The 25,043-nt window shown below is 44.7% G+C and overlaps 1 protein-coding gene across 12 annotated transcripts in view; it reads right to left on the bottom strand.

The window, feature by feature from the left end:
* Window positions 1-570: 570 nt before the first annotated feature.
* Window positions 571-25,043, bottom strand: part of TSC2 (TSC complex subunit 2) — a 35,818-nt gene continuing 11,345 nt past the window's right edge. For 4 of the 12 annotated variants that reach the window (XM_075514997.1, XM_075514996.1, XM_075514989.1 and 1 more), the window contains 24 exons: window positions 24,272-24,425; window positions 23,422-23,544; window positions 22,957-23,091; window positions 22,231-22,420; window positions 21,698-21,791; window positions 21,275-21,395; window positions 20,958-21,052; window positions 18,279-18,410; window positions 16,336-16,500; window positions 15,521-15,673; window positions 15,234-15,346; window positions 14,593-14,814; window positions 12,572-12,787; window positions 10,816-10,884; window positions 8,466-8,626; window positions 7,604-8,106; window positions 6,690-6,765; window positions 5,693-5,779; window positions 5,274-5,460; window positions 4,017-4,156; window positions 3,725-3,803; window positions 2,919-3,010; window positions 2,542-2,640; window positions 571-2,168 (listed from right to left, as the gene is read on the bottom strand). In XM_075514997.1, the coding sequence (XP_075371112.1) occupies window positions 2,001-2,168; window positions 2,542-2,640; window positions 2,919-3,010; window positions 3,725-3,803; window positions 4,017-4,156; window positions 5,274-5,460; window positions 5,693-5,779; window positions 6,690-6,765; window positions 7,604-8,106; window positions 8,466-8,626; window positions 10,816-10,884; window positions 12,572-12,787; window positions 14,593-14,814; window positions 15,234-15,346; window positions 15,521-15,673; window positions 16,336-16,500; window positions 18,279-18,410; window positions 20,958-21,052; window positions 21,275-21,395; window positions 21,698-21,791; window positions 22,231-22,420; window positions 22,957-23,091; window positions 23,422-23,544; window positions 24,272-24,425 (3,574 nt within the window). In that variant the 3' untranslated portion in view covers window positions 571-2,000. The remainder of the gene's footprint in view (window positions 2,169-2,541; window positions 2,641-2,918; window positions 3,011-3,724; window positions 3,804-4,016; window positions 4,157-5,273; window positions 5,461-5,692; window positions 5,780-6,689; window positions 6,766-7,603; window positions 8,107-8,465; window positions 8,627-10,815; window positions 10,885-12,571; window positions 12,788-14,592; window positions 14,815-15,233; window positions 15,347-15,520; window positions 15,674-16,335; window positions 16,501-18,278; window positions 18,411-20,957; window positions 21,053-21,274; window positions 21,396-21,697; window positions 21,792-22,230; window positions 22,421-22,956; window positions 23,092-23,421; window positions 23,545-24,271; window positions 24,426-25,043) is intronic. The other 8 variants (XM_075514993.1, XM_075514992.1, XM_075514990.1 and 5 more) reach the window with 8 other exon arrangements.

Here is a 25,043-nt window from a genome sequence, read left to right on the forward strand (position 1 = left end):
ACTCCAGGCCACTCGCCGCCACCAGCGAGAGCTCAGCAAAGTCACAGGCACAAAGCAGCGCTAACCAGAGCTAGTCCAGAGCCATTCCTCCCCACCCCGCTGTCCGCCCTTTGTGACCGGAATTTTAATTAAGGTCTCCTGCACAATACAAGACACTTTCCTAAATCAGCCAGCCGACGAGGGCAGCTCTGGGCTGGAATCCGCGACGCCAGCTCGTCAGCGAAGGGTCTGCGCTCAATGTCAAGGAGACCCACCCAAGGCAGAGTAGGGCACAAGGGCTCGCTCGGCCCCAGGCTGCCACTGCACGAACACCCACGAGGGCAAGCGAGCTGCCCTGGCTCACCTGCGGTGGGAAACGCTGACAGAACCCCCCCCCCTCCGCTGCTGCAGAGGTTACCTGAAGCTGAACCAGGGCGAATACCCCTGGTACAGGGACTGGACCACAGCCAGGTATCGCACCATGTCCAGCACTTGGAGGTGTGGCTGGTGGTTACTGAAATATGAGCGATAGGGATCGGAAACCTGAAAGGGGAAAGGAGGAAGGAATTTACATTATTACGAAACGCCGTTTGAATCTTCCCAGGCCAGCAAGAACGCACTGACCATACAAATACTTTATTTCCTTCACGACTTAGAAACACTCAAAACACAACATACACTTAGAGTTCCCAAACAGCCCTGCACAAGCTAGTAGCATCACTTTTGTCCCTTCGCCTGTCACTTCACAGTTCCGTCTGCAGATTGCACTTGTCTTCATCTCCATTGCAAGGGCGCTGCTGTTACCGTTACCAAAAAGCCACACTTCCCCTTTACTGACAAAGCAGGAGATAAAGTACTCACAGTATAGTCCAGCTTACACGGTTTCTCCCAGTTTGGTAGTGTAGTGTCTGGTGACCATCTTACCACAAGATGGGCTACATAATCCCATTCCACCTGTACACGCGTGCACTGAAGGGACCGCTTGTAACTGCTTCAACAGCCAAGGTCCCAGGAGGAGAGACTGTCACTATGCATTAGTGCAACAGGCAAAACTCGCTCAGAGGTGACGCCCCGAGACATGTCAACAGTCTTTCGAAAAGGGGTTTACCGGGTGCACTGAGAAGGACAAGAGTTATCCCCAGCATCACTGCAACCAGTGGAAATTCTGCAGCTGAACCTAGAAGCCAGGTCTGGCCTCTGGCTAAATCCTTGCGGTCGGCCCGGTGGGTCAGACTGTTCATCACAAGTAATTCGTGGCCCAGCTCTCTGCCATTCCACTGTGCCGGCGAGTGGCATCCACCTCCCTGTTCTGTGTTACTTCTGGTAGCAAAATCATTTCTGCTGAATGAAGGAGGGTTCGCTGTGAATCTCTCAAAATGGAGACAAATGCTTGGGAATTTAAGCAGCATGTTTGGCAGCTCACTTGAGAACCCAAATTAACCCCTACCAGAGCTGGCAGCAGAACAAGTCTGAGAGCCTGAAGAGGTCAAGTGCCGAGAGGCACCGAGGCCTGGAGAGGAGCTGGGATTCCAGGGTGCTTCAAAACAGTGACTGGCTTTTCCGTACTTCGTACTTCATTCCCAATAAAGGTGTCAAAATTCCCACAGTTCCTACACCTTCCAACTATGTGATGAAGTGCGGAGTATCATACCTTGTCTGCTCCCACCAGGCACTGGTGTGGAAGGAGTCCAAAGAAAGTTCCGCAAGAAAGCTCCCATCAGAGATGGAAGCCTTGAAATAGCTCAAACCAAATAAAAACACAACACGTAGAGTTGGTCCTCTCTTGGAGCATCTGCTGGGGATACAGTGTCCTCGTCAGCCAGCAGCGGCAGGCTGAGACAGTGACACACTCAAGCCTCCCGGTACGGTTCAGTGCTGAGTCCACATGCATGCAGCACGGCCGCACTGCGCCTGCCAAACCCTACTCCTCTATGTCCATGCAGCCGCATGGAGTCAGCACGCAGGTAAAACGCTTTCGCTGCCTCGTCCGTCCCAGAACAGACACACCGACCTGCTGGGATCTACACGAACTCTGTGAAATCGTCCACCGAGGAGATCAGCCGCTTCCTCTGTCCGGTCTCGTAGGTGGGTGGAGGGTCCTGAGGGATCTGGGGAGGGGGCTTTGTCGGAGCAGATGGGTGCATCTGCAGGGGAAGGCCAGGAGTCTGGTACTGGGTTTCTTCACGTAGCTGAAAGTCAAATGAGAACAGATGAGCTCCATTCTCTGAAACTCTTTCCTCTCCCGCTTTGGGGCGGGGCAGGGCAGGACAGGTTACTCAGGACAGCTTGTGCTACCAGTCCTAGCACGGTGCCGAGTGGGTGCAGCTGTGTCCAGATACCAGGGTCCCCAAGCCCCTTGCCACCAGGGAAGCTGTTTGGAAGCTCACAAGTCCAGACCTACATCGCTACACTTGTCATTCCCCCAAGAGCTGGATTCTGACCTTCATACACATATTCCTCCTCTTATTCAGCAAGTTTTGATAGCTATTTATGTGCCTTCTTTGTAATAAGACTCTAAGGTAGAGCCCAGTTCTAACACTAAGAACAGACAGCGTTACTTACCCGGTGCCTTAGCCTCTTGATATGACGAAGCCTTGCAATCCATTTGGATGGATAAGTGTCAGTAGGGTTTGATCGACTGTGATGAACCTGGGAAGCCATCTAATTTGGGAAGGGTGGGGAGAAGCAGGGAAAGAGAGGAGGCACATTAACATAAACACGCCAATAAAATTAATAGAGCATTTCAGTTTGACAGCAACTGAAATACAGCCCTAAGTTATAACTGTTTACGTGCTAACTCTGACTTAAAGGTTGACAGCAATAACTGAAGCAAAGAACTTACTTGCTCTAGCAAGCCCTACTTATTTGCTTGGAAGATGGTGATGGACCAAAACACCAGCTAAAAGACAGAAAGTCTCAGGGAGCTCAGGGGTACTCACGTTAGCGTGCAAGGCCATCTGACGGGCTACAAACGGCAGGTTCTTATCGGAGATGATCTTAGCAACACTCGTGTCTACAAGACCCTCCATGTCTTCGTTTTAAAGGAAGAAGAAAAAAATTCTTGTAAGACAGTGAAGAACAAGCCGAAGGTTGCCAGTAACTAAATAGATAAGTAATATAAACCTGAGGAATTGCATCACAGAATCTCAGAAGTTCCCATCGAGCTCTCCAGCTCCAACTGTAACAGAACTTGCACTGCAACTTAACACAACTGGCTCTCAAATTCTGGCTGCTCCATAAAGGGTTGAGGAGAGCCTGCTGGGCTCCTTATCACATGAACCAAAGCGTGAGCGAAAAACACCCCACAAGTGCCCTTTGAGAAGAGGAAAGCAAACGTCCCTGCAGATCACCACGCCAGCACTGCTGAACTCGCACGGAGCCATGACCAGTTTCCAAGTAGCAGGTCCTGCAGTGCTGGGAAGGACAGCAGAGGCCAAACCACAGGGACCTCCACCTCATATCGCCTCCAGTGCTCCCAAGGAATTGTTGGAGGGACCCGCTCTACTCTGCTGGCACTTTGTCTTAAGCGTGAAGATAGTATGAGTGGTACAATGGGAAGATACGTCTTCTCTTGGGGAAGATATACGAACAGGACATATCCAGACATAACTGGGCAGCAAGTTGGTTTCAGAGAGTTTCTCCTGGACGTTTTTACTTTTGAAACCCAAAACCACTGCAAAGCGAAGGCAGTTATTGCACCACCAATGCAGGAAAGACTGAGAACAAAGGCTGGAGGGACTCCTACCTTTCCGACACTGCAGCGTCACCAGGTTACAGTCGTAGTCAAGCGGTGTGATGATAACGTGCACAAAATTGAACTGACCCTAATGAGGAAACAGGAACATCGTCATATACGTTTTACTGGCAGCCATCGTGATTCTTGTGAATGCCATAAACTAGCACATGTGAACCCACCAAGGCAAATAACCTCCACTCATGATCTCACCGCTGTTTGTTAAGATAACACACATCAGATTAAGGTTTGACAAACAGCCACATGCCTGCTTTATAACACACCCACAAGTAAAATCTTGTACCTTTATTGTTCCCAGTTTAAAGTCTTCTCCAGAATCATTGTAAACGATAGAAACAAAATCATTCCCAAGGTGCCTTTTCTTGTCACAGCGATATTTATCCAAATCCTTTGTGGGCATCAGAGTAGCAATGTGGAAAATGGCTGAAGGGAAACAGAAAAATCCTTAGGCTGGCCTGGGAAAGCAGTGCTGCAAGCAGCAATGGTCAACATGCAGCACTTGTCTGGAAGACAAAGTAGTACCAGCACTGCAATAATAAAAAAAGAAGTTGTGTTCCCTCGGCAGGTTTCTCCCCATTTGTGACAGCTGAATCCAGTCCCTCTGGACTGCTCCAGTGGTACCTGGAGCACAGAGCACAGTGGCCAGCGAAAAGGCAGCCCCTAAAAACTGGCAAGAGCAGAGCTTTCAGGTACTGCCCTGCACAGTCTTCTCTAGCACCAGGCTCAGCAGAGTGAATTAAGGGCCTGGCTTTCAGCACGTGCCTGACGTATACTGGAATGAGCGTTCTCATCAAGCTGGGGTAGCTATCTATCTGTTCATACAAAATGAACAGGGCACTGGAGAAGCGCTTCTGGGGTTTTTTTCCATGGCCACAGTAGCCTGGCGAGTAGAATCTGGTTTGAGGAGGAAGAGTTAATAGCTTAAACCAGGATTTCCCCTAACTGAGCTCTGCACAGCACCAGGGCCACAGTGAGTAACCTGCAGCTGCTCCACTGAAACGGACTAAGTACGATGACTGGGATGCAGAGAGCTGTACAAAAAAATCTGGGAAGGTCATCATAGCTTGTTGGATCCTGGATGATATCTGCACTGCTCGGTGCTGCAGGAGCTGGGTAACACTGCCGTTCAATTAGCGATGACCACAGTAATGACAACCCTCCTGCTTTCAATACTGTTCTTCAGAGAAACGATTAGCAGAGTTTTGACGTGCATGCACTACTCTCAATTAACAGCCTTCACAGCAGCTCAAGAACAAACAGCTTATTCTACAAATCTCTACACCAAACCATATCAACCTTTAATAGAGCAGACACTTTTAAAGGTAAGTGGTGTGATTTTTTTTTCTTAAATAAGGCAGGTATGCACCTCTCCCAAGCTTTAACACGTGGCTTGCAGAGATACCAGGGGAGAATGGGAGGAGAGCAGAGCCCCAGGTCATCTTTACTACATCCCTGGAAAGGAAACAGTTTGTAGAAGGCAGGTCAGTCTTAAGATGAGAAGAGAGCATCCTTCCACTTCCAACTTCTGGAGCCACCTTACCTTGCATAATGTCATCGTGCCAACAGTAGGTGAACTGTCCATCCTCCCCACACACGTCCAGGCCACCAAGGTAAATTTTATCTGGCTGACAGTCTTTGAGCTCAATGAGCTTCCCTAACCCAGTCAGGAACTCTGTATAGCGATAGGATCCGTGTTCATTTGACAGAATTGCGATTTCGTTGTTGCTCTAGGAAATAAGAACATGGGAGTGCCACACTGAATGCTAAGAGCACTCAATCAGCATGAGTTATTAACCTCCTAGAAGGGCTTCACGCAGGCACTGATTTTTAGTGCAAGAAACTACGGAAAAGCAAGGCTGTCCTGCAGGAGCAGGACGAATCTCACAGCTGGAGTAGTGGTGGCTGGCCTTCTGTTGAGATGTAAGCGTTAAAGGATTAATGCGTCCGCACACAACTCACCTGGCCTTCTCCAACGTAGAGCACTGCAATCTTGTGTGTGTCGTAGGAAGGAATTTGATCCAGGAGCTGCACCGATCTCTCAAACGTCTACAATCAAAACATCGGTCACATCTTTAAAAACTTATCTCCACACACCCACTGTCAGGACAATGACAGGACAATGACAGCACAATGTAAGCACAGATCCCTGACCTTCACTTGTGTCTTCCTTGATGAATGCTGCCCTACTCTGTTCTGCAAGGCACAGTGCATCATCAGCCCAAGGTACAGAGCAGTGCTATATGGCATCTGTCACCACACTTCCTTGGTTTTATACTTCAGATGAGATTAATTGGGCAAACTGCACGGGTTAGATGCACTCGCCGTGACAAATTACATCGTATCTTCATTTAAGCTCCAGGCATGAAAAATTATCATGTCTCTTGCTCTGAAGAACATTTTTAGCACAAGGCATCACCTCATCTCACCTAGGCTCCCTACTGCCCGACCACCCAAACCTAAAGTGAGGGGACACCATCAGCAGGAGGTCTGTGGTGCTCAGTTCACAAGAACCCCATTCCAGCACTACTTCTCCAGAAAGTTTATGACTAATTTCTCATATGACCACAGAAAGCTTCTCGGCCACTCCCAAATATACGGAGGGCTGAGAGGTTTGTCTAGTGACCTTCTGCCAGTATCACCTAATGCTCAGTTTTCATCCTGCGCTCCTCCTACCCGCAAAAACCAAAACTCCACAAATCATCCTGCCTTCTGGCTGGGATTCTGAAACAGCACCAGCAAAATCTCCCAATATCTCAAATTCAATCCAGAGCCATGAAGCGGGAGCCACCAGGATTGCGGCACAGAAAATCTCCCATCTGTAGCACTGTTGGTAGGAAACACCTGTAAATCGCACCATCTGAGCTGGACATTCATTACTATCATTTATGTTCCAAAAAAAGTAATGAGGTTAGAAAAATTAACTACAAGAACTTAAAAAAAAAAAATCCTTGCCTACCTCATTTGGTAACAAAAGGGGCTTGTTGTTTTCATCGCCAAAGAATGGGGAGTGGTACAACTGTAAAAACACAAAGCTAAGGGAGAGAGGGGGAAAAAAGTCCTGTTACCATAAAAATTAAGTCAATTTTGATCTGTTGTATGTGAGAACGTTATATACAGAAGAAAAAAGAGGAGCAATTAAAATGCTAACAGAGCATTACTCATCTTCTAGAGACACTTCAGGTGCCTGGACTACCTGCAGTTTGTAATAGACCCCTGTCACAAAAATCAATGGTTATGTCAAAGAGCGGCAGCTGCACACATTCCCCGTTCAAAAGGCAATCTTTACACAGAACGGAGGAGTAGGAATGCACTCCTGCCTCACAGCTATGGGGGGTATTTCTAGGCTAGCAGATAAATGATTTTACAGACATTTGCATTTTAACTGCCCTCAGTAAGATGAAGATTGTCTCATAATGCAATTTTGGGCAACTACCAATATCTAAAGTTCAAAAAGCAACTATTATAACCCTTTCTTTTCCTTCTTCTTAGTATTTTGCACATTGTATTTATTGAACTGCAAGACTAGTAATTCATTCTGTTCACAGCAAAATTAACTCTAGGTGACTTGCATTCAAGCCACACATGCATCTGGACCCTAAATCAGGATAGATTAAGAACATGAGGAAACTATTTATCTATTTCTTTCACCATTTAAGAGACCTGTTTCCTAAATCACAAAGTTAATTTGGTGGTAGTGGGTTTAACATGCCTGTACTAGCTCCGGAAAAACCAGGTGATTAATCTTTCTTTTTAATCAGATACTGTTTTGCAGATCCCACAAAACCAGCAGACCACTTTGAACGAGTCCAGCCATGGCTGCAGCAATTCTGAGCTCATCATTTCTAGCTTCAGATAAGCCCCTCCACCCACCTTGGGTTTATTCCGGGTACTTTCTCAGCATTGGAGGCTGCTGTTCTGCTCTTGAAGGCATCTCTCTCGATCCTTTTTCCCCTCCTTGATGGGGCTGAGTCAGAGATGGTGTATCCTCGGGGCCGGTGCCCAGAGGGGGAGCGAGGCGAGGTGACAGGACCGGTGCCATCCAACCCGCCTGACCCAGTCACTCTGGCGTCCTCCCCCTTGCCCAGCCAACTGCCCAACCCTTCCCCTTCCAGGTTACCAGACTGGGATTTTGATTTCACTTCTGTGCTCAGCCTCCTTGTTACTTCTCTTCCATTTGCATCTTTGAGGACCTCCTGCAGTGTCTGTAGCTCGGGGGAAGAACTCGACTTGCTGAGTGGCTGGGATGGCTGGAAGGAAAGCTCCTCCAGTGTTCGGCCGTCCTCTGACGGCAGGACTCTCCCGATGGGAATTCCACCCTCCACCAGGTCTTCTGACTTCAGAGATTTTTCTTCTTGGCTGGAGGTTGAGGAGGACTTAAAGAGGGAGAAAAAAAGATTAACAGTTTTCCTGATATGCAAGATAAAAGCTGACAACAGTAACGCTCGAGGCACCCCCTGACACTTCCAGCGAAAGATAAGCAGAAAGGTGCCAAGTACAAAGCAACGCAGATCGAGGACCCTGCATAAAATGGGTATTTGCTGTTGCTGCTCTGCATGCAGTCCCTCACGAGCCATCCAAACTCTCAATCATGACTGCATGTGCATTTTGGTATTGTTAGTGAGTTCTTTCAGAGGGTGCCAAGAGGGACTCATCTGAGCACGGACAATTCTCCCGTGCGTCTAAAGACGGGGCTGTCACACAGGACAGAACTGATGAACCTGTTTCTTCTTACCCTGCTGTAAGACTCCTGGGGTTTACCAAACCTTTCCTCGCTCAGGACTTGCTCAGAACATGAAGTCTCAATGTCCTCACTCTCTGGAGACTCAGCTGGGGACTCGGTTTCCTTTAGCTCCATTTCTGACGGGCTCCCTTCCTCCAGCACCACCGCCGATTCTATCGAGACACAAGGCAGAAGAACTGAAGTCTGTAGAGAGGCACAGACTGGCAGGCCCCCATCCTCTCCTCTGAAGTACCAGCCTTTTCCCTATGGGATTTCAATGGAAGGCCATATTGAATGAGTGCTCTGGTTCTTTGATTTCTTGTCATGTCAGACTTGCTCCTGGTTCCCCTTTTGTATAGAATAACTGATCGCCTTACCCTCACAGCAAAGGGCTGTGTCTGCTTTGGTCAAAATAAGTGCAGTTGTTTCCAATTGTTACTGATGAACAAGCAGGGGACAGAACGAGGAAATGGGACCTTGTACATCAATGCTCGGTTATCAGGACAGACAGGAACTACAGAGATGTAAGAAAGTACAAGACTAGCATTAAAAGTTCATCATTATCCAGGCAATGAAGACATCAGTTCTATGCGAGTGTGCAAAAAGGTAGGTTTTTCTTGTATTGAAATGCAATGCTCCTGTGCCTTGTAGTGGCCTAGAAGGAGATAAGAAATTTTACTAGGAGCCATTTACTTACAGTTTGGCAGTTTTCCTAGTATGTCTCAGCAGAAGCAAAACAATTCAGCCCTAGACATATGAAAGGACAAGAGAGCAAGAGCACTTGCATGCACTGCAGCAATACTGGGAAACCTGCATGTGCCATCTGATCAGACAAATGGTTAATGAAACCACACTGACAAGAAAGCTCCTTGGAAGCCCTGCCTACGGTGGAGGAGGTTATCGCAGCATTTAACGTTGTCTCTACTCCAGGCAGTGACCCTGACCACAGGGATGAGTCTGACCAAAGGCGCCTCTTGCCTTGCTTTTTTGTCCTGAGGAAAAGGCTGGAGAACAGGAGGCTTCCCATTACGCACACAAGGGACTGGAAGACCAATCTGAAAGGCCAAGATTTGTTTTCCAAAGTAAAAAAAAAAAAAAAAATTAGCACACACACAAAAAAAAAATAAAATCAGCAAAACTAAAAAAAAAAAAAAGAAAAAAACCAACACACTAAAGCAGCTTTTCCTGGATTGATTTCAGCTCGCAGGACCAAAGTTATTTCAAAGAAGCAATTAAGAGTTAGCATTGCACACACATACCTTCTAAAAAAACCAAAACCAAACCAAACCAAAACAACCCCAAACAACGTGCTGATCTGGTTAGCTGTCCAAGCCAGAACACACCTGCACATACCCAGCGTTTCCAAGCTTCCCTAGCTCTTACACTACTGCCAAGATTGCTGGTGTTTTTAAATAATGCGAGCACTCGCTAATTATTCTTTAGGTGGGAAGAGAATAATATAAGCAGAGAGGAGAAGTACAGAAAAATATTTTACTGCAGCATCTTTGTGTTGCTTTAAGAGGCCTATGTCAACAACAACCAGCAGTTAAGAATACCCTGCTGCTCTACAGAGAATTTTCCAGTGAAGGAAAGAAGGCAGAAAGACATTTCAACCCTCTAATTAAAATCACAAAGCATTGCAGATTATCAAAGCAATGCAGGTGGTGTGCTCATAAGGCATGCAATTTGATCTCCACTTCATTTAATTACAAAGTCAATTTTACTGAAGTGGAGAAAGATTTTACACTACTATAGAGCCTCCAAAAAGCCAGAATTTAGCAGGTTTTCCCCTGAAATATATTTCTTCTTTTTTTATTTAAAAAACTTTTAACCAGCATCCGTTGTAATGTCAAACTTCTATATATCTGATATATATATAATCAGCTCCTTTTATCTTTTCTGTGTCCAATTCTGACAGATTCCCGTGGGCTGAGTAGCATGGGACTTCATTTCAGGGTAGCTTGTCCTGTAGCATACTACGCTATGCTCAGAAGTGGGAGCTTTTACACTGAGCAGAACACAAAGCCAATTGTAAAATGAAGCTGAAAATAAATAACTCAATTAATCAAGCCACTCGGACATTTTGACAGGTCATTTAACACTGTGCCTCATGACTCACAATCCACCCCAGCTAAAACAAAAGTTGCTTTAAGAAATTGTCTGCACTTGCAAATGTTGGATCTGGCTTGGACTTCTTCATGCTAGTCAAGATCCCATTTGTTGAGAGTAATGAGACTGGGTACAGACAGGAGACATGGAAGGGGAAAATGAAGTATGAGGGATACATTTTCTATGGATCAGAGGTGTTCTTCTATGGCAATACTTTTTTTTTTTTTTTTTCCTTAAAGATATATAAATATACCTGCCCAGGATATGCTCCTGTGCAACTTCCCTTGACAACTGGACTGGTACATGGAAGAGAAAGAGGCCACTGCAAAGGGAAATCAAGTGAGCAGCTACATCAAAAGGAAGGAGAGACTATATGAAAAAAAAAAAATTAAAAAGCACAGAGTTTAAAATGTAACCAAGAGCCTATTTTAAAATAAATAAATAAATAAATAAAAACAAAGGAAAGAACAAGCTGGGATAAGCTCGCTAGATGCCAAAGGGATACTTTAAGGGTACAAGGTCTCAACATGAATAAGGAGGCATAAACACATTCAAACAATGCAGACTCAAACTGCTCTCTTTGAAGAATGCATCTTTGTGAGTTTTAGAAACAGAAAATTCCTTAGTGACATCCTAGCACACGCAGGAAACCAGTCTGAGCTTTTCCTGAGCTACACACTTTTGGCAAAAGATCATTTTTAAACCCACAGAAGAGTCTGAAGAGTAGAAATATGGATAAAGATCCACATAGTTTTAACCTCTAAAGAGGAAGAACAACGTGCATATGACAGTCTGACAGCAAAACTTCTTCAAAACATTCATTCGCCAGCCAGCAACGGCGAGTCTACAGTAGAGGTGGTGTTAACAAGAATGTGGCCAAAATTATTTTCTCAGACTGCCACAGGAGTGGCATTCAGGTGGGTGCTTCTTTCAACTAATCAGTTAGCACCTATACACCACAAATTCGTAGGAGTCAATAAAAGCGTTCGTGGATAAGAACTTACTTTTTTTTTTTTTAAAGGTGGTAATTTGATTTTGACACTAATTCTGCATTTATGCATTCTGAAATCCTAAAATCATATCCTGCTCTTTTTAAAACAAACCTGAAAACTAGCATTTTTAACAGATTTCCAAACAATCCATACCATTGATGCCACCGCCCCAGAAAAGCCTTGTCTGCTGTTACCACTGCTCAGTTTTGACAGGGCTAGCAGTGCCGAGAGCCTCAGTGTTAGATGTTGTTGATAAGAGCTCTGAGCAGGGATGACAAAGCTTTAAAAATTTCAGCTCTTGGTCAACACTAACCTCCCAACATTAACAGCTCTTTCAGAAGTGAACTGGCACCAAAGTAAATACAGTAAAAAGCCCTGGCCACTACGTTAAAATAAAGACATCAAAAGAAACTCAAGTGATTCAACTGCACCAGTCTGAAGGCTAAAGTCTTTTTAAGAGGTGAATAAATCCGCGGCCAACAGGATTTGCATTCTGCTATCTCACGCTGTAAAAGGCAGTGGCAGCTAACTGACCCTGGCTGGCAAGGTTTGTAATAGGCCATTCTCCCAGGAACCTAGCGCTCTTAGTGCCCGACACAAACTCCCACACTGAAGACAAATGGAAATGGAAACGCTGCATGGGAAGATCCATCCACATGTGGGATGCCCAGATCAGCCCCAAGCAAGTGGAAGAGGGAAAAGAACCGTGACTTTGTTCATTTTCATTTGGGAAACAGTCAGCATGAAACACATTACTCCTCCAAAGAAGCTCCATTACTCCTCTCTTTCTTCTCTTTAAGAAAGAGAGGTACTTTTCCGATGGAACATCAGAAGCAAGGAGGAAGGGAATTTTTCACTGAAAACTTCTAGGGACAAGAACTGATTCCCCTTCTCATTGCTATATTATTCCTCATGCTACTAACTTTACTGTTCTAGAAGACCTGCAGCAACTTCAACAGACTTTAAACAGGCTAATGACAGCTATGCTGGACACGCTACTGGCCTGTCATCTCTCACCTGTGTTGGAACGCTGGAGAAGCGATGGTTTGGCCGTCCCGGTGGCCAAGCTGGAGGAGGGGACAGAGAGGGATTTATATAGAGCCGTTTCTCGGTGTTCTTTAAAACGCTCTGCAGCCATGAGTGCATTGGAGAGCTCTTGCAGGGGCATATTGTTAATATCTGAAGAAAATGGACTGAGCGGGTTCTCCAGACTCATTAGCCAGCTTGTGTTACCTGGTAAGAGAAAATTAGGGAAGAGTATTAAGTACTCCCCCTCCAGAAAGTTTACAACTCACATTGAAAAAAGCACAAATTGTTTTGGATTTTGCAAGTAAAAATCAAAATGGACCAAGTCCTCAGTTCTCCTGACATCTGGCAGAATCATAGAATCAGTGAGGTTGGAAAAGACCTCCAAGATCATCTAGTCCAACTGTCAACCCCACACCTCCATGCCTACGAAACCATGTCCCTAAGTGCCAGGTCTACATGGTTTTTGAACTCCTCCAGGGATGGTGACTCCACCACCTCTCTGGGCAGCCCCTTCCAATGCTGGACCACCCTTTCAGTAAAGGCATTTTTCCTAGTATCCAGTCTAAACCTCCCCTGGCGCAACTTGAGGCCATTTCCTCTCGTCCTATCGCTTGTTACTTGGGAGAAGAGACCGACCCCCACCTCTCTACACCCTCCTTTCAGGCAGCTGTAGAGAGCGATGAGGTCTCCCCTCAGCCTCCTTTTCTCCAGGCTGAACAACCCCAGGTCCCTCAGCCGCTCCCCATCAGCCTTGTGCTCCAGCCCCTTCCCCAGCTCCGTTGCCCTTCTCTGGACACGCTCCAGCCCCTCAATGTCTCTCTGGGAGTGAGGGGCCCAAAACTGAACACAGCATTCGAGGTGCGGCCTCACCAGTGCCGAGTACAGGGGCACAATCACTGCCCTACTCCTGCTGGCCACAATATTCCTGATACAAGCCAGGATGCTCTTGGCCTTCTTGGCCGCCTGGGCACACTGCTGGCTCATATTCAGCCGGCTGTCAACCAACACCCCCAGGTCCTTTTCCACCGGGCACCTTTCCAGCCACTCTTCCCCAAGCCTGTAGCGTTGCATGGGGTTGCTGTGGCCCAAGTGCAGGACCTGGCACTTGGCCTTGTTGAACCTCACACAATTGGCCTTGGCCCATTGATCCAGCCTGTCCAGGTCCCTCTGCAGAGCCTTCCTACCCTCAGGCAGATCAACACTCCCGCCCAATTTGGCATCATCTGCAAACTTCCTGAGGGCACACTCAATCCCCTCATCCAGATCATTGATAAAGATATTAAACAAGACTGGCCCCAAAACTGAGCCCTGGGGAACACCGTTTGTGTTTAATTATCAATTAATCACTTGATTAATTTCCTATTTTCAGTAAGTAGCTCCCAGTGCTCTGTACTTCACTCCAAGCTCTTCAAAAACCATCCTTGGTAACTCATTACTACAGCAGATTCCCAAAAGGCACACAAAACACTCAGATATTTTAAATTAATGATACCCAGTCAGTTATTTTCTCATGAAGCAACTTTCAGCTGAAATAGACAATTCCCTGTTAATGTTGTGTAACATACCAGCATTCAAGAATTTTGACCTTGAACATGACATTACTCCTTCCCTAACAGCAGACACGATTATGCAGCTGCTCTAGCCATAAGCCTCATTCATCTCAAATCTCACATGGGAAGCTAAAACACAGCACAGACGGATTTTCAAGAAGGACCACAGAGCAACATAAAAATGGGAAATGCAAAGTAGGGTTGATATTATCTGGCTCTATTTCTGTAACAGTACTCAATATACACATTTAAGTCCATGCTTCAATCTTTTCACAGGTTTTTTGTATATTAGAACACTAAAGAGTGATTTCAAAGAATGAAGTATCAGATGTATTAGTTTCAAGAGGCAGTAAGCAATAAAGAGATCCATTTGCAACTAAATATGATTTTTCCTTCTTCATCCAGGCTCAGGCTCCTTAGCAAGTCAAAAGAGCTCACTCCACACTCACATAAAGATACCTGTGGGTCTGCGCACTAGGATTTCTGCCCATCCCTGTGTCAGCAGCGGGACATACGCAGCTAAGTTTGCTTTTTCTTTCTGCAGAGGTGTCTGTGGAGCAGGATTAGTCTTCTCTGATCGAGACGCAGGAGCAGGAGGACTCTGTGTCCCTTGGGAAGCCGAGCCACTAGGGAAATGGGAGGCTGAGCTGTCTAAGGCACCAACACGTAAAGCATGACCACCTAGCAAGACAGACAGAAAAGAGAAGGAAGAGCCATGCTTAGTTAGCACTAAAAACATCTCAGAAGTAATAAGTCTTTTAAGCTCCTCTAGCAGCTGCGCTCACAATGTTGGGAGCCTAAGAGAACTTTACCTTGAATGTGTTTCTTCTAAACCATGAGGTGAGATAAACGTAGGTGATTCTCACTGCAAGTGCTCACCACTTAACCAGTCACCAAAGCTTTCCTGCATGGAGAGCCGAGCAGGAGGAGCACCACCACTCCTGAGGCCAACAGCTGCTGCTACCTGCCCACTATTAAACACCAGACAGGTCCAGATTCTCAAATTAGTTTAGACACAGGTCTCTTTGGTAGGCACTTGGACACTTAAGACTCCAACATGGACCCAGACATGGCAGTAAGACTCCAGGATAGGAATTTACCAGACATGGATCGGACTCTGTTGCGAGAGCTTCTGCAAACCTGCTGCCCAGCTTGAGATTCCAGTTTTGCTGGAGCTTCTTTAGTTTGTCTCACTTGCAAAACAGGGTCTGAGCTGTGGGGAAAAAAAAAAAAAAAAGATACTGATGCTATTGAAAGAGGAATCAGTCATGCTGGACAAATAAGACATTCCTCTTCTGGTAAGTGGAAAACCTAAAAAGATGCACTGTAACAGTGGTTTAAGTGACTCCGTTAGGTGGAAATTTCTAGAAATGGGAGCAAAATTTACCTTGATTCTGTGCTGCTTTGGAGCTCTCCAGAGTCTAGGCCAAGCAGGGACCTTGTCCCTGTTCCAACGCTTGTAGTGATGGTCACCAGCTTGTTCCCAACCAGCCATGTCTTTGTCCTTCCTCCAGCCAACAGAAACTCACCCACAGGAGACCTAGAACCACATTTGTGATAAAGACAGCTCTCAGGCTGCAGAGCAGAGAGCCTACACAGGTGCCTTACTTCATGTAACTACACAGGAGGTACTGCCTGCTTGCCTTCTTTATACAGTGTTTTTAACATACCCCCTGGTCATCAACATACACATTATCCATCAGGGTAAGCGATGAGCTGAATTTAGTATCAATTGATAGTAGTACTACTGGACACACGTTGCAGAGCAGTCCAGTTCAATCCTGGACACACACCACCGAGCAGAAGGGAATGAGCCTCGTCTGAGCTATGTCTCTCCTTCTGGGAAGGGCTAGCAAGAAAAGTAAATGCCCTCCATTTGAAGCCAGCTGGCACGACATTCAGTTCTGTAGCGAAGACTGTGATTATCCAGCAAGGACACGGAGCAAAGCACTGCTCACAGACAGCATGCCTTCAAGGCATCTCCTTCTGGACAGCTCAAGGCTGAGGCAAAGGCTGGTTGGCTCCAGTGGACTTCTCTCATCTAACCTCATATTTAGCCAAGGCAGATTTTATCTGCGAGGGATGGCTTCAGAGCCCGGGCCTGCCAGAATCTCAAATGTGTCACGGTAATTTTCCACTAATAAAGTGAAATATGAACCTCAAACAAAAACATCTCTCCCATGGTCACTGACTGACCCCTACCTCTTAGGCACCGCAGTGAAGTTTGAAAAGACGTATCGAGCCATCATATCCAGACAGGTCTCAGTGAGTTCCAGGTGAAGATTTTTTAAGTTGTCGTCAGCCTGAGCCATTGAATTTTCATCTGCAGAGCCCAGGCTTGAACTAGTGATGGATGTTTGTATCCGACTGGAAGAGAACGTTTCCAACTGACAGATCACATTGCAAAATGCTTGTCCCTGTCACCCGAGAGACAGTGTGATGCAGAACAACCTGCGATACATGCAAGTGCCAGATCGGAGAGGTGGCCAGACATTAAACCCAGGACATAATAAAAATACTTTTGGATCAGCCTCATGCTGTGCTTTGTAGATTGTCATTGCAGAAAGTGTATTTTATCTTGAGAGACTGAGAAACATTTAAATGTCCGTCAACTGACTAGGTCAGGCCAGCGCTCTCTGATGTTGGGTGGCCCATGGGCAAGTGCACCAAGCAAAGAGCGAGTGGCAGCACCATGCTTTGAGTTCGCTAATCTATAGTGAGGGCAAGCGTCCCGTGACCTGCACAGTTTCCCAGCCAACATGTTGCCCATGAGCCACAAATCGGGGCACTCTAGACTTAACGTTATAATCCTGTGGTTTGCTTTTTTCTCTGTTGCATCCCTTTCATATATTGATTCTTTTCCTCCAAATTCAATAGCTATGTAAAACCTAATTTAACTTGAAATTGAAAAAAGTTGCACTCTGAACAGGAAATTGGCACAAGAATAGAGAGCAACTCTGCCTTCAAATCAGCCAAGTTAGCAATGCAATTTAAAACAACTGCAATAACAGGCTGGATTGCAGTATTTTATAAAGACGACTCCTTATGCCATCGTAATACAAACTAAGCTGAGGTACAGCCAAATTTTTTATGACATGGCAACCTCTTTGGCATCATTAAGGGTAATTATCTGAACTTTTAGTTGCTATCATTTACATATAAATCCAAGAGAAGAAAATCACCTAATAGATTAATGGGGATATCAGAGAATGAAGTGCCAGAATTGTATTCACAATTCAGTCACTTCAGTGTCTTTCCCCCAAATACCATCTAGTTAGTGTCAAAAATAAAAACACAGAAAATAAAGTTCCACTGACAGCAATCCTTACAGATTAAGGCGCAAATCTTCAGGTCCAGATTTTAAACCAACATGTGACAGACAGCAGTTTAACACTCAAGGGCAGTGATCCAGAAATACATTTTAAAAACTAGTATAAATTGTTTCATCTTTCATGTGAGCAAATCAATGTCTGCAATCAAAACCTGTTTCCTTTAGCCGTGAAAGCAATAGCTTCATATGGGTTGAGCACACATTTCACTGCTCTACGGAAAGACAAATTAAGGTTTTCACGGCATCGTGCTTTAGACCAGAATACTTCTGTCAGCTCCCTTTGCCTCAAAGAACAAATCCTAAACTGAGGCCAGAACTATTCCTCATAGTTTGGGAGGAGGGCCTGTACGCAAGTTTGCAGAGTATCAAAAGCCTCTCCTGGGGCAAGTCGCTGCTTAGAAGGCTGAAGTTTTCATGAGTTTTAACCAGGACTCTCGCTTGACCAGAATGCAACCTTTTTCTCCCCCCCCCCCCCCCCCCGGTGTTTTTTCATTTGTTTGTTTGTTTTTCCCCCCTTCACCATCTTTACTTCGAAAATAGAAATTTTTGTTGCTAAAGCATCAGAGAATAGGGCAAAGTAACCGTACTCAACTTAGAGCGTGATGTGACAACCCAGTAGCCGGCCTTGGGAAGCCATGGGATATCCATGATACTTTCCCAAAACCTTTGACGGTGGCTAAGGCCAGCTTTTTATTGCGTAACAAAGTCATGCAAGCATCCCACATGCAATTCCACCCTGCTTCCACCCACCCTTGCAGTAAAATTTCCAAGTGCTGAGTTGCTCTTGGATTCTCCCCATTTAAAGTGCCTCTACCTGCGGACCACATGTTCAGACACACTGATGCTGCGGGATCGGAAGGCATCAACTGCAGAGGATTCTTTCAGCTCTTTCACTGGAGGAGAGTTATTCAAGCCTTGCTTTGCATTTTTGGCTAGTCTTAAACTACTAGGTGGAGAAGCACCAAGCCCCAAAAGAGGTCACAGGAAGGGAGGAAATCATTGTAGGGATGTAGGTTGAAAGGTCACAGGTCACAGGGTCAATATTGGGGGATCCCGGAGGGTGATGTAAAATAAAACAAATGCCAAAAAAGGAAAACAAAAATTAAAACGTACAAACAAGCAGAGCTGAAAGCATTAAAAAGACAAACCACATTTTGAAAACAAGATTTTAAACGTGCTACAAAACAAATGAAATTAGTACAAGTTAAAACGAAAAACTGATTGAAATGATAGTTGGAATACTGCACTGTTAAACAAAGGCAAGAGCACCTGAATGCTAATTTGGCACAAATTTCTCAAGTCTGAGAAGTTTTGTGCAGTTCAACCACCTCTTCTGTTGCCCCAGCTCACCACTTCAGCATGGCTAAAAACCTGACTACTTCCACAGAGACCAGATCCTAAAATGCTTTACTAATACCAAGTAGCAGCACATTTTTCTAAGAGACACAGGAATATGTCAGCCACCTCTACCTCTGTTAGGCCTGGCCCAAATCTGAGCTTCTACCCTGAATCACAAAAAGACCCAGGGCCAGTCAGAGGTGCCCCTTGGCTCAGCTCGAGACGCTGGGGAAGACTCAGCCCATCTATACGAGACTGATCCTTCTCACACTGCACAGACGGAAAGGCAAGAAGACAAACATCCTCTTGGCTGTTGCTGACTGCGTGATGCTTTTCTGTCAAACAAGCTATCTTATTTCAGGTGGCTCGAGGTAATCCACTTGACTTTCAACTGGAACAGAAAGGAAGATAAGCCTTTACACTGTCAGGTGCCAACCATATGTGGGAGATGACAGCAATTAACATCTAAGAGGCACTTTAATTAGTCACTGCTGAGATGCATGCCTGGCTCAGTACTAATTTGGACGTAACAGTTGGTCCAGCAGTTCACATCCCCACATATAAAATGCAGATACCAAGGTAACCCTTCTGGCTCTTTCTAAACAAGATTTATTTGCTACCCTCCTTTCACTGAATTACTACATTTCAGATAGCCACCTGGAGGGATGAGAATTTATTTATTCTTCTCCCAAGGACCTCTGACAGATCACTCTTGGCCACAACTGGAGATATGACTGCAGAGAGCACAGGCCCATACTCTGAGATAACCACCTACACCAACATCATGCCATTCAGCAACCTTGGGAACCATTGGGATCTTGATCTCTTGGAATACCCAGCACCTCACCTAGGGCACAGAAATGCTTATTCTTTGGGCTTAAGGCATGAAAACCAAGCACACAAGCTTCTCAAGTAAGGAAACTGATATCTGCTCAAAGCTATTTCCTCTCTCATTTAGCCAGAATCCAAGCTCAGATGGACTCAGAGGCAGTGGCATGCTGCCATTCTGGTGTTTCGGGCTGCTGCCTGAGTACAGCCCACACTCCTTAGCAGAGATTTCTGTGGCAAGTGATCCCGCAGCGTTAGCAAAAGCCTTTAGATACAGTAGTATTCCAACCTGGTAGAATTTAACAGGTTTTTGGAAAAAAGATTAGTTGAAATTCTAATTTGAGAGATGAGTGTCAAAAGGCTTCTCTTCCAAGTTTCTGAATGAAAGAGGAGGAGATGGGAGAGATGAAACACAAAACAGGGTTTACAGCTATAGCATTAGGACAGGGATGGTGTTTCTTCATTGCAAGATACTCGTTGAGCCTTGCAGTTAAAGTAGAGGCACTTTCCCCAGGATTCAAATGCCACTGTATGCTTACTGCACATTAAAACACTGAAGCAAGTTAAGTGAACCAATTTAGGTAAGCCCTGCAGGTAAAAGGATATTAGAGAAACCCTGAACGCCTTCCAAGGAATATCTTGCTATCCCAGCAAACGTTACTTTGAAAGACTGTTGGCAAGATCTGTTCTAGCTTCTAAAGACATTAGGCTTTGCTTAAAACTGACGTAATGGCTTCAAAATTAAAAAAAAGGATCAGGCCATCCAGACACACAGAAGGCAGCTGTCTGCCACCCAGTCCACACTGACTTGACAGATAGCACTATGGAAAAACACAGCATTGGTGCTCTCAATTTATACAGGTTGCTAATCACAACAATTTCTCTGGCAATCATTTAAATAGTCATCACGGATCAGTTATCAAAAGGAGTTAACACTATCAATATGAACATGGTATTCTACTACTTCTGGTATTACCCTTCTCTATTACTTCTGGTAGCATCGTACTGACAGACATCAACCTGAAAGAACTGCCGATTTTCAAAAATTAACAACAAAAAGCCCCACACCTTACTGCAAAGGCTTGCAGAACAGCCAGTGATGCCCTCATACGTCCTATGAGACTGTCAGCTTCGTTTGATTCCAGCTTCTTACCAACCTAAGTTTGTCTTTTACCAATCCCCTGACCTAAAGAGGTTTACTTTGCTTGCTTAAATGCACTGTCAGATTTTGGATAACTAGACCCAGCCTCCTCCAGAAAAACACAGGGAAGGGTGTGAGCGCTAGAACAGGAAACAAAAGACTCTGCTGGAGTCAAATATAATTTACCTTTTTGGCCTCTCATTCAGGCTTGTACTGCGAGCCCTGAAACTGTCCTTCTCAGGCGTGTCATCAAAGGAAAGGAGGACATTTGAGCGCAAACCCTGCCAATTGAGACAAACAGATAACAGTTTGAATGGCTAGGACGTGCAGCTCAAAGACTGCAATCATGGGCCAACGCACAAGAACTCACAGTCAGTTTTGAGAAAGATATTGACAAGAAAATGAGAATTTTTCTAGCTTCAAAAAGAACCTTTAAGCTTCTCAAACCAGTTTTTAAGTCATCATTTTTATTACGTACTATTTGATTCAGCAGTGTCCATTACCTTTGTAATATAGGGGACAAAGTCCTTTCGGAAGGGAAGGCGACACCGAATGAACCACATAGCTATCACGTGATGGGCCAGGCAAACGATGTACTGGTTAAACCTAAAACAGCAAAAGGACCTCCACAGAGTTTAATGCTGCATTATGATGCCATTCCAGAACTGAACAGAAGGACTTTTCAGTCTCAGAAACAGAACTGTTCCTCTACCTACTGTAAGTATAAAGAAAAAAACCTCAAAAGTTCTGTTCAAGAAAAACAGATATTTTGTCCAAGGTGAGTATGTCCTCCTTCAGCAAAAGCCTGGAGATACCAGAATGAGCAATATCCTATAGCCAACCTTGACCCCAGTACTACAAATAAAAGCACGTCTCATTCTCTTAATTTTACAGATGAGGAAGAAGCACATTTGCTATGAACTCACTTGGAAGGGTTTGTGTATGGTAGGGAGATGGCGAACACACTGGCATACTGCTCTGCTGCAAAGTTCCTGTAGAGGTGAGGCAGCCTTGCTAGAGCTAGAACAGTTCAAGAAGAAAACCAACATAGGTGAGGTCTGAACACAAACTATTCAATATCACAATTCAGTTTAATTTGAATTGTTTTGTTTCTTCTGAATCATCAGCTGACATGGAAGTTAACATCATGGTGGAATTTCACGCTATTTAAGTTATAAGCAGCAAGGTGGAGAAAGCAGCTTCCTATTTCCCATCACCATATGACTGCGCTACACAAAGCATGCCTCTCTCTTCAGTGTGTGCGAGTGCTTTAAATAGAAAAGCAGTAACAAACAAGAGATGATCAAACATCTATACCTTGAGGATGGTGCAAGGGCATCACCAAAACCCAAGAAACCCTTACAATGCATTCCACATGACTAACACAATCAAAATACCCATAGTCAATGCAAACAATACAACTATAGAAGATCGAAAGTAGAAGAACATTCCGACTTACTTGAAAGAAATTCTAAGAGAGGGATTGCCATATTGGCTGTAGCGGAAATGTGGGTTAATTTGACTATTAAGACAGGAAGCGCCTTTATGATGATGTCGGGCATCTCGACGCTACAGACAGAGAGTGCCACAACGCACTGGTTTGCACAGCGATAAATAAGACCATGTTCCAGGCAATACACTATTTCACGCTAGAAGGGTGAAAAAGAAAAAAGTCATAATACAGGGAAAGAGAAAACCTCTGATGTACGATCTCCTGACTTCAGTTAGCGTTTCAGAATGGCTTGCAAGGTATCACTACTGCAAGACCTGTATGATGCACATGAATTGTCATCCAAAATGCGCTAACACAGAACCCCAAATTATGTTGTATGTATTCTATGCCAAAATCTTAAGATAGGACTTTAATCGAGTAGACATTTTAGAAATTATTATTTAAGTTTTTGATTAAACAGAATTTTTATGTTTATCAGGGTCTTCCAGCAGAGGCTAAAGTCACTCAGTGACCTGCGAGGGGGGACAGGTACGGACACAGAACACTGAATCCAACTGACCGGATGGTTACTGCTGCACAAAGTTAGGAAAGTATTTTTTCACCCCTGACCCCACCCCAAATACAGTAGATAAAGCTCTTTATAATAGAAAAGGGCAGTGTTACCTTGCACTTAAGTCTCCTAATCAGCTAGTATGAGAAAATGCCTCCTACCTCCTTTTCCTTTCCCCATACCTGTTTAGCTTTGTCCAGATAATTATGATAAGATATTAATGCCGTCAGTACTGGAACTACAGCCAGATGCAAATCAGTGCGAGAAAAGCCTTCTGGGGTACCATGGAGCCTGTCGGTAGTCTTTTTGTCTGTGAGCTGATACATCACACAGTAAGTTAGAACACCTCAGGCTAAAAGTACTCACTAAAAGGCAGTAGACAGGCACTGCCCATAGCTCCCTTTTCACATGTATACATACATACTTAACGAACACTCATTATTACCTACTCCTGTACCTAAAACAACCCTCGCAAAAAGGGAAGGTCAGCAAGGATTGACAACCCGCATGCTAATCTTCAAAATATTAGACTGAAGGAAAAAAAAACCAAACAAACAAACAAAACAAAACTCAAAGGAAACCCCCAACCAGCTCTCACGCAACCGAAGGATCTGATGATTATACATCAGTAGGGTGCATGGCATTACCATGTAGCTCAGCGCAGAGGCCAGGAGGTCTATGTTACAAGGAGAGGTTAAAAATAGCACTTTATAGCGGAGGGATTCAGGTAATTTGTTGAGGACCAACTTCAACACCTTCCAGTCTGTCTCCTGGAAAGAAAGAAAAAGTTAAGGTGGAAAATTTTTGTACAATTTCAGTTCAGTTTGAAAGTAAGACCAATCAAGTTTCAGACAGCATGCCACTTCCTAGGCAGATGTATGTCTTGCCACGGTAGCTACATAAAAAGAAGTGGCATTTAGCTGTCACAAGTGACCTCCTGTCTGTCATCCAGCTCTAGGTGCAATATTGGCACTGCAAACCGGAAGACAACTTGTATCCAGATCTGGCTGAGCTCCAAAAGACAGAGATGGAATTCAATTCTCCTAACCACCAGCACAAATTAACTTCCAGAGCAAGACAACCCTTCAGCACACAGCTATGTCCAATACAACACTAATGAACAATTTATATTTACAGTTTATTAGCAACTGAAACATTTATCAAATCTCAAAATACTTCAAAAACTTGCAGTAGGAAGGTTTCTTTTAGTTTCAAATGCCCTTTCAGAAACAGGATGACTTATTTGATCTTTGTTTAACAAACCCTTTTTTTTTGCCCTTGTCTGCTCTGAAGCAGAGTGAAATGAAAGCTTTGCTTAGTTTCTGAAGAGCTGAACTGGTGCTCCCACTGGTGGTTGTAAAGCTGCACAATTACACACAGATTCTCCCCAAGAAGGAGGATTTACGTCTTGCTTTTCAGACGTTATTTAGATACTGTGGGACAGAATTCCCTAGCCAGCTGGTTTAAGTTGACAACTCTCATTAAGAGTGGACGTACTTGCTTCAAACACTGCAGAAGGACGCCAAAGACCATGGAGTATGGCAGATGCCCTATACGAACGGTGGCGTTCTGGGAAGGCACACTGGGGCTTCCTGAAGGCGGAGAGAGCGTACCAGTCGGCTTTTTCTCAGAAGCCCTCTTCTCTGCTTCTCTACAACATGGAAAGGGAGAAAAATACATGTCATGTAAAATCAAGCTCAGAACAGCCTATTCATGTGACCTACAGTGCTACCCTATTTGGTAGCCAGTTTAATGACCAAACAACAATATAAATTGCATTTTCAAGTGAAAAACACAGGATTGCCCAGTCAACGGACAGGAATGAGTCAGTTCAATCAGGTTAAGGATTTTTCTACCCAGGCCCCTAGCAAATTTAGCAAGGTATCTTTTGGGGCACCTTACACAAAGAACTTCAGACCAAGCTATAAAATTAAAAATAGTCAGATTTGTACAAATCATTGAATCAAACCTCAATGTGAAAACTGGTTTCAGGCAGGAAATTGCCAACATTTTTGTGAAGTTTTGTGAGCAGGAACAGAAATTTCATGTCTGAGATTGAGAGCTCTGTAGGTAAGTGATTCGTAAGAACAATTCACCAACGAGTTATTAGTGGCGACAATCCTAGGCTGTAACTATAGACTTGTCTAGTAGCTGATTCATCAGGATTTGGAATATTTAGAAAAACTGCCGATTGCTACTGATGGACCATTAAGCTTGTGCAAAAATACCAAGTAGTTTGGAAAACAGCTTTTGCTTAATGCAACGAGAA

This window comes from Mycteria americana, chromosome 12, assembly GCF_035582795.1.
Source record: "Mycteria americana isolate JAX WOST 10 ecotype Jacksonville Zoo and Gardens chromosome 12, USCA_MyAme_1.0, whole genome shotgun sequence".
NCBI classification, from domain to species: domain Eukaryota; kingdom Metazoa; phylum Chordata; class Aves; order Ciconiiformes; family Ciconiidae; genus Mycteria; species Mycteria americana.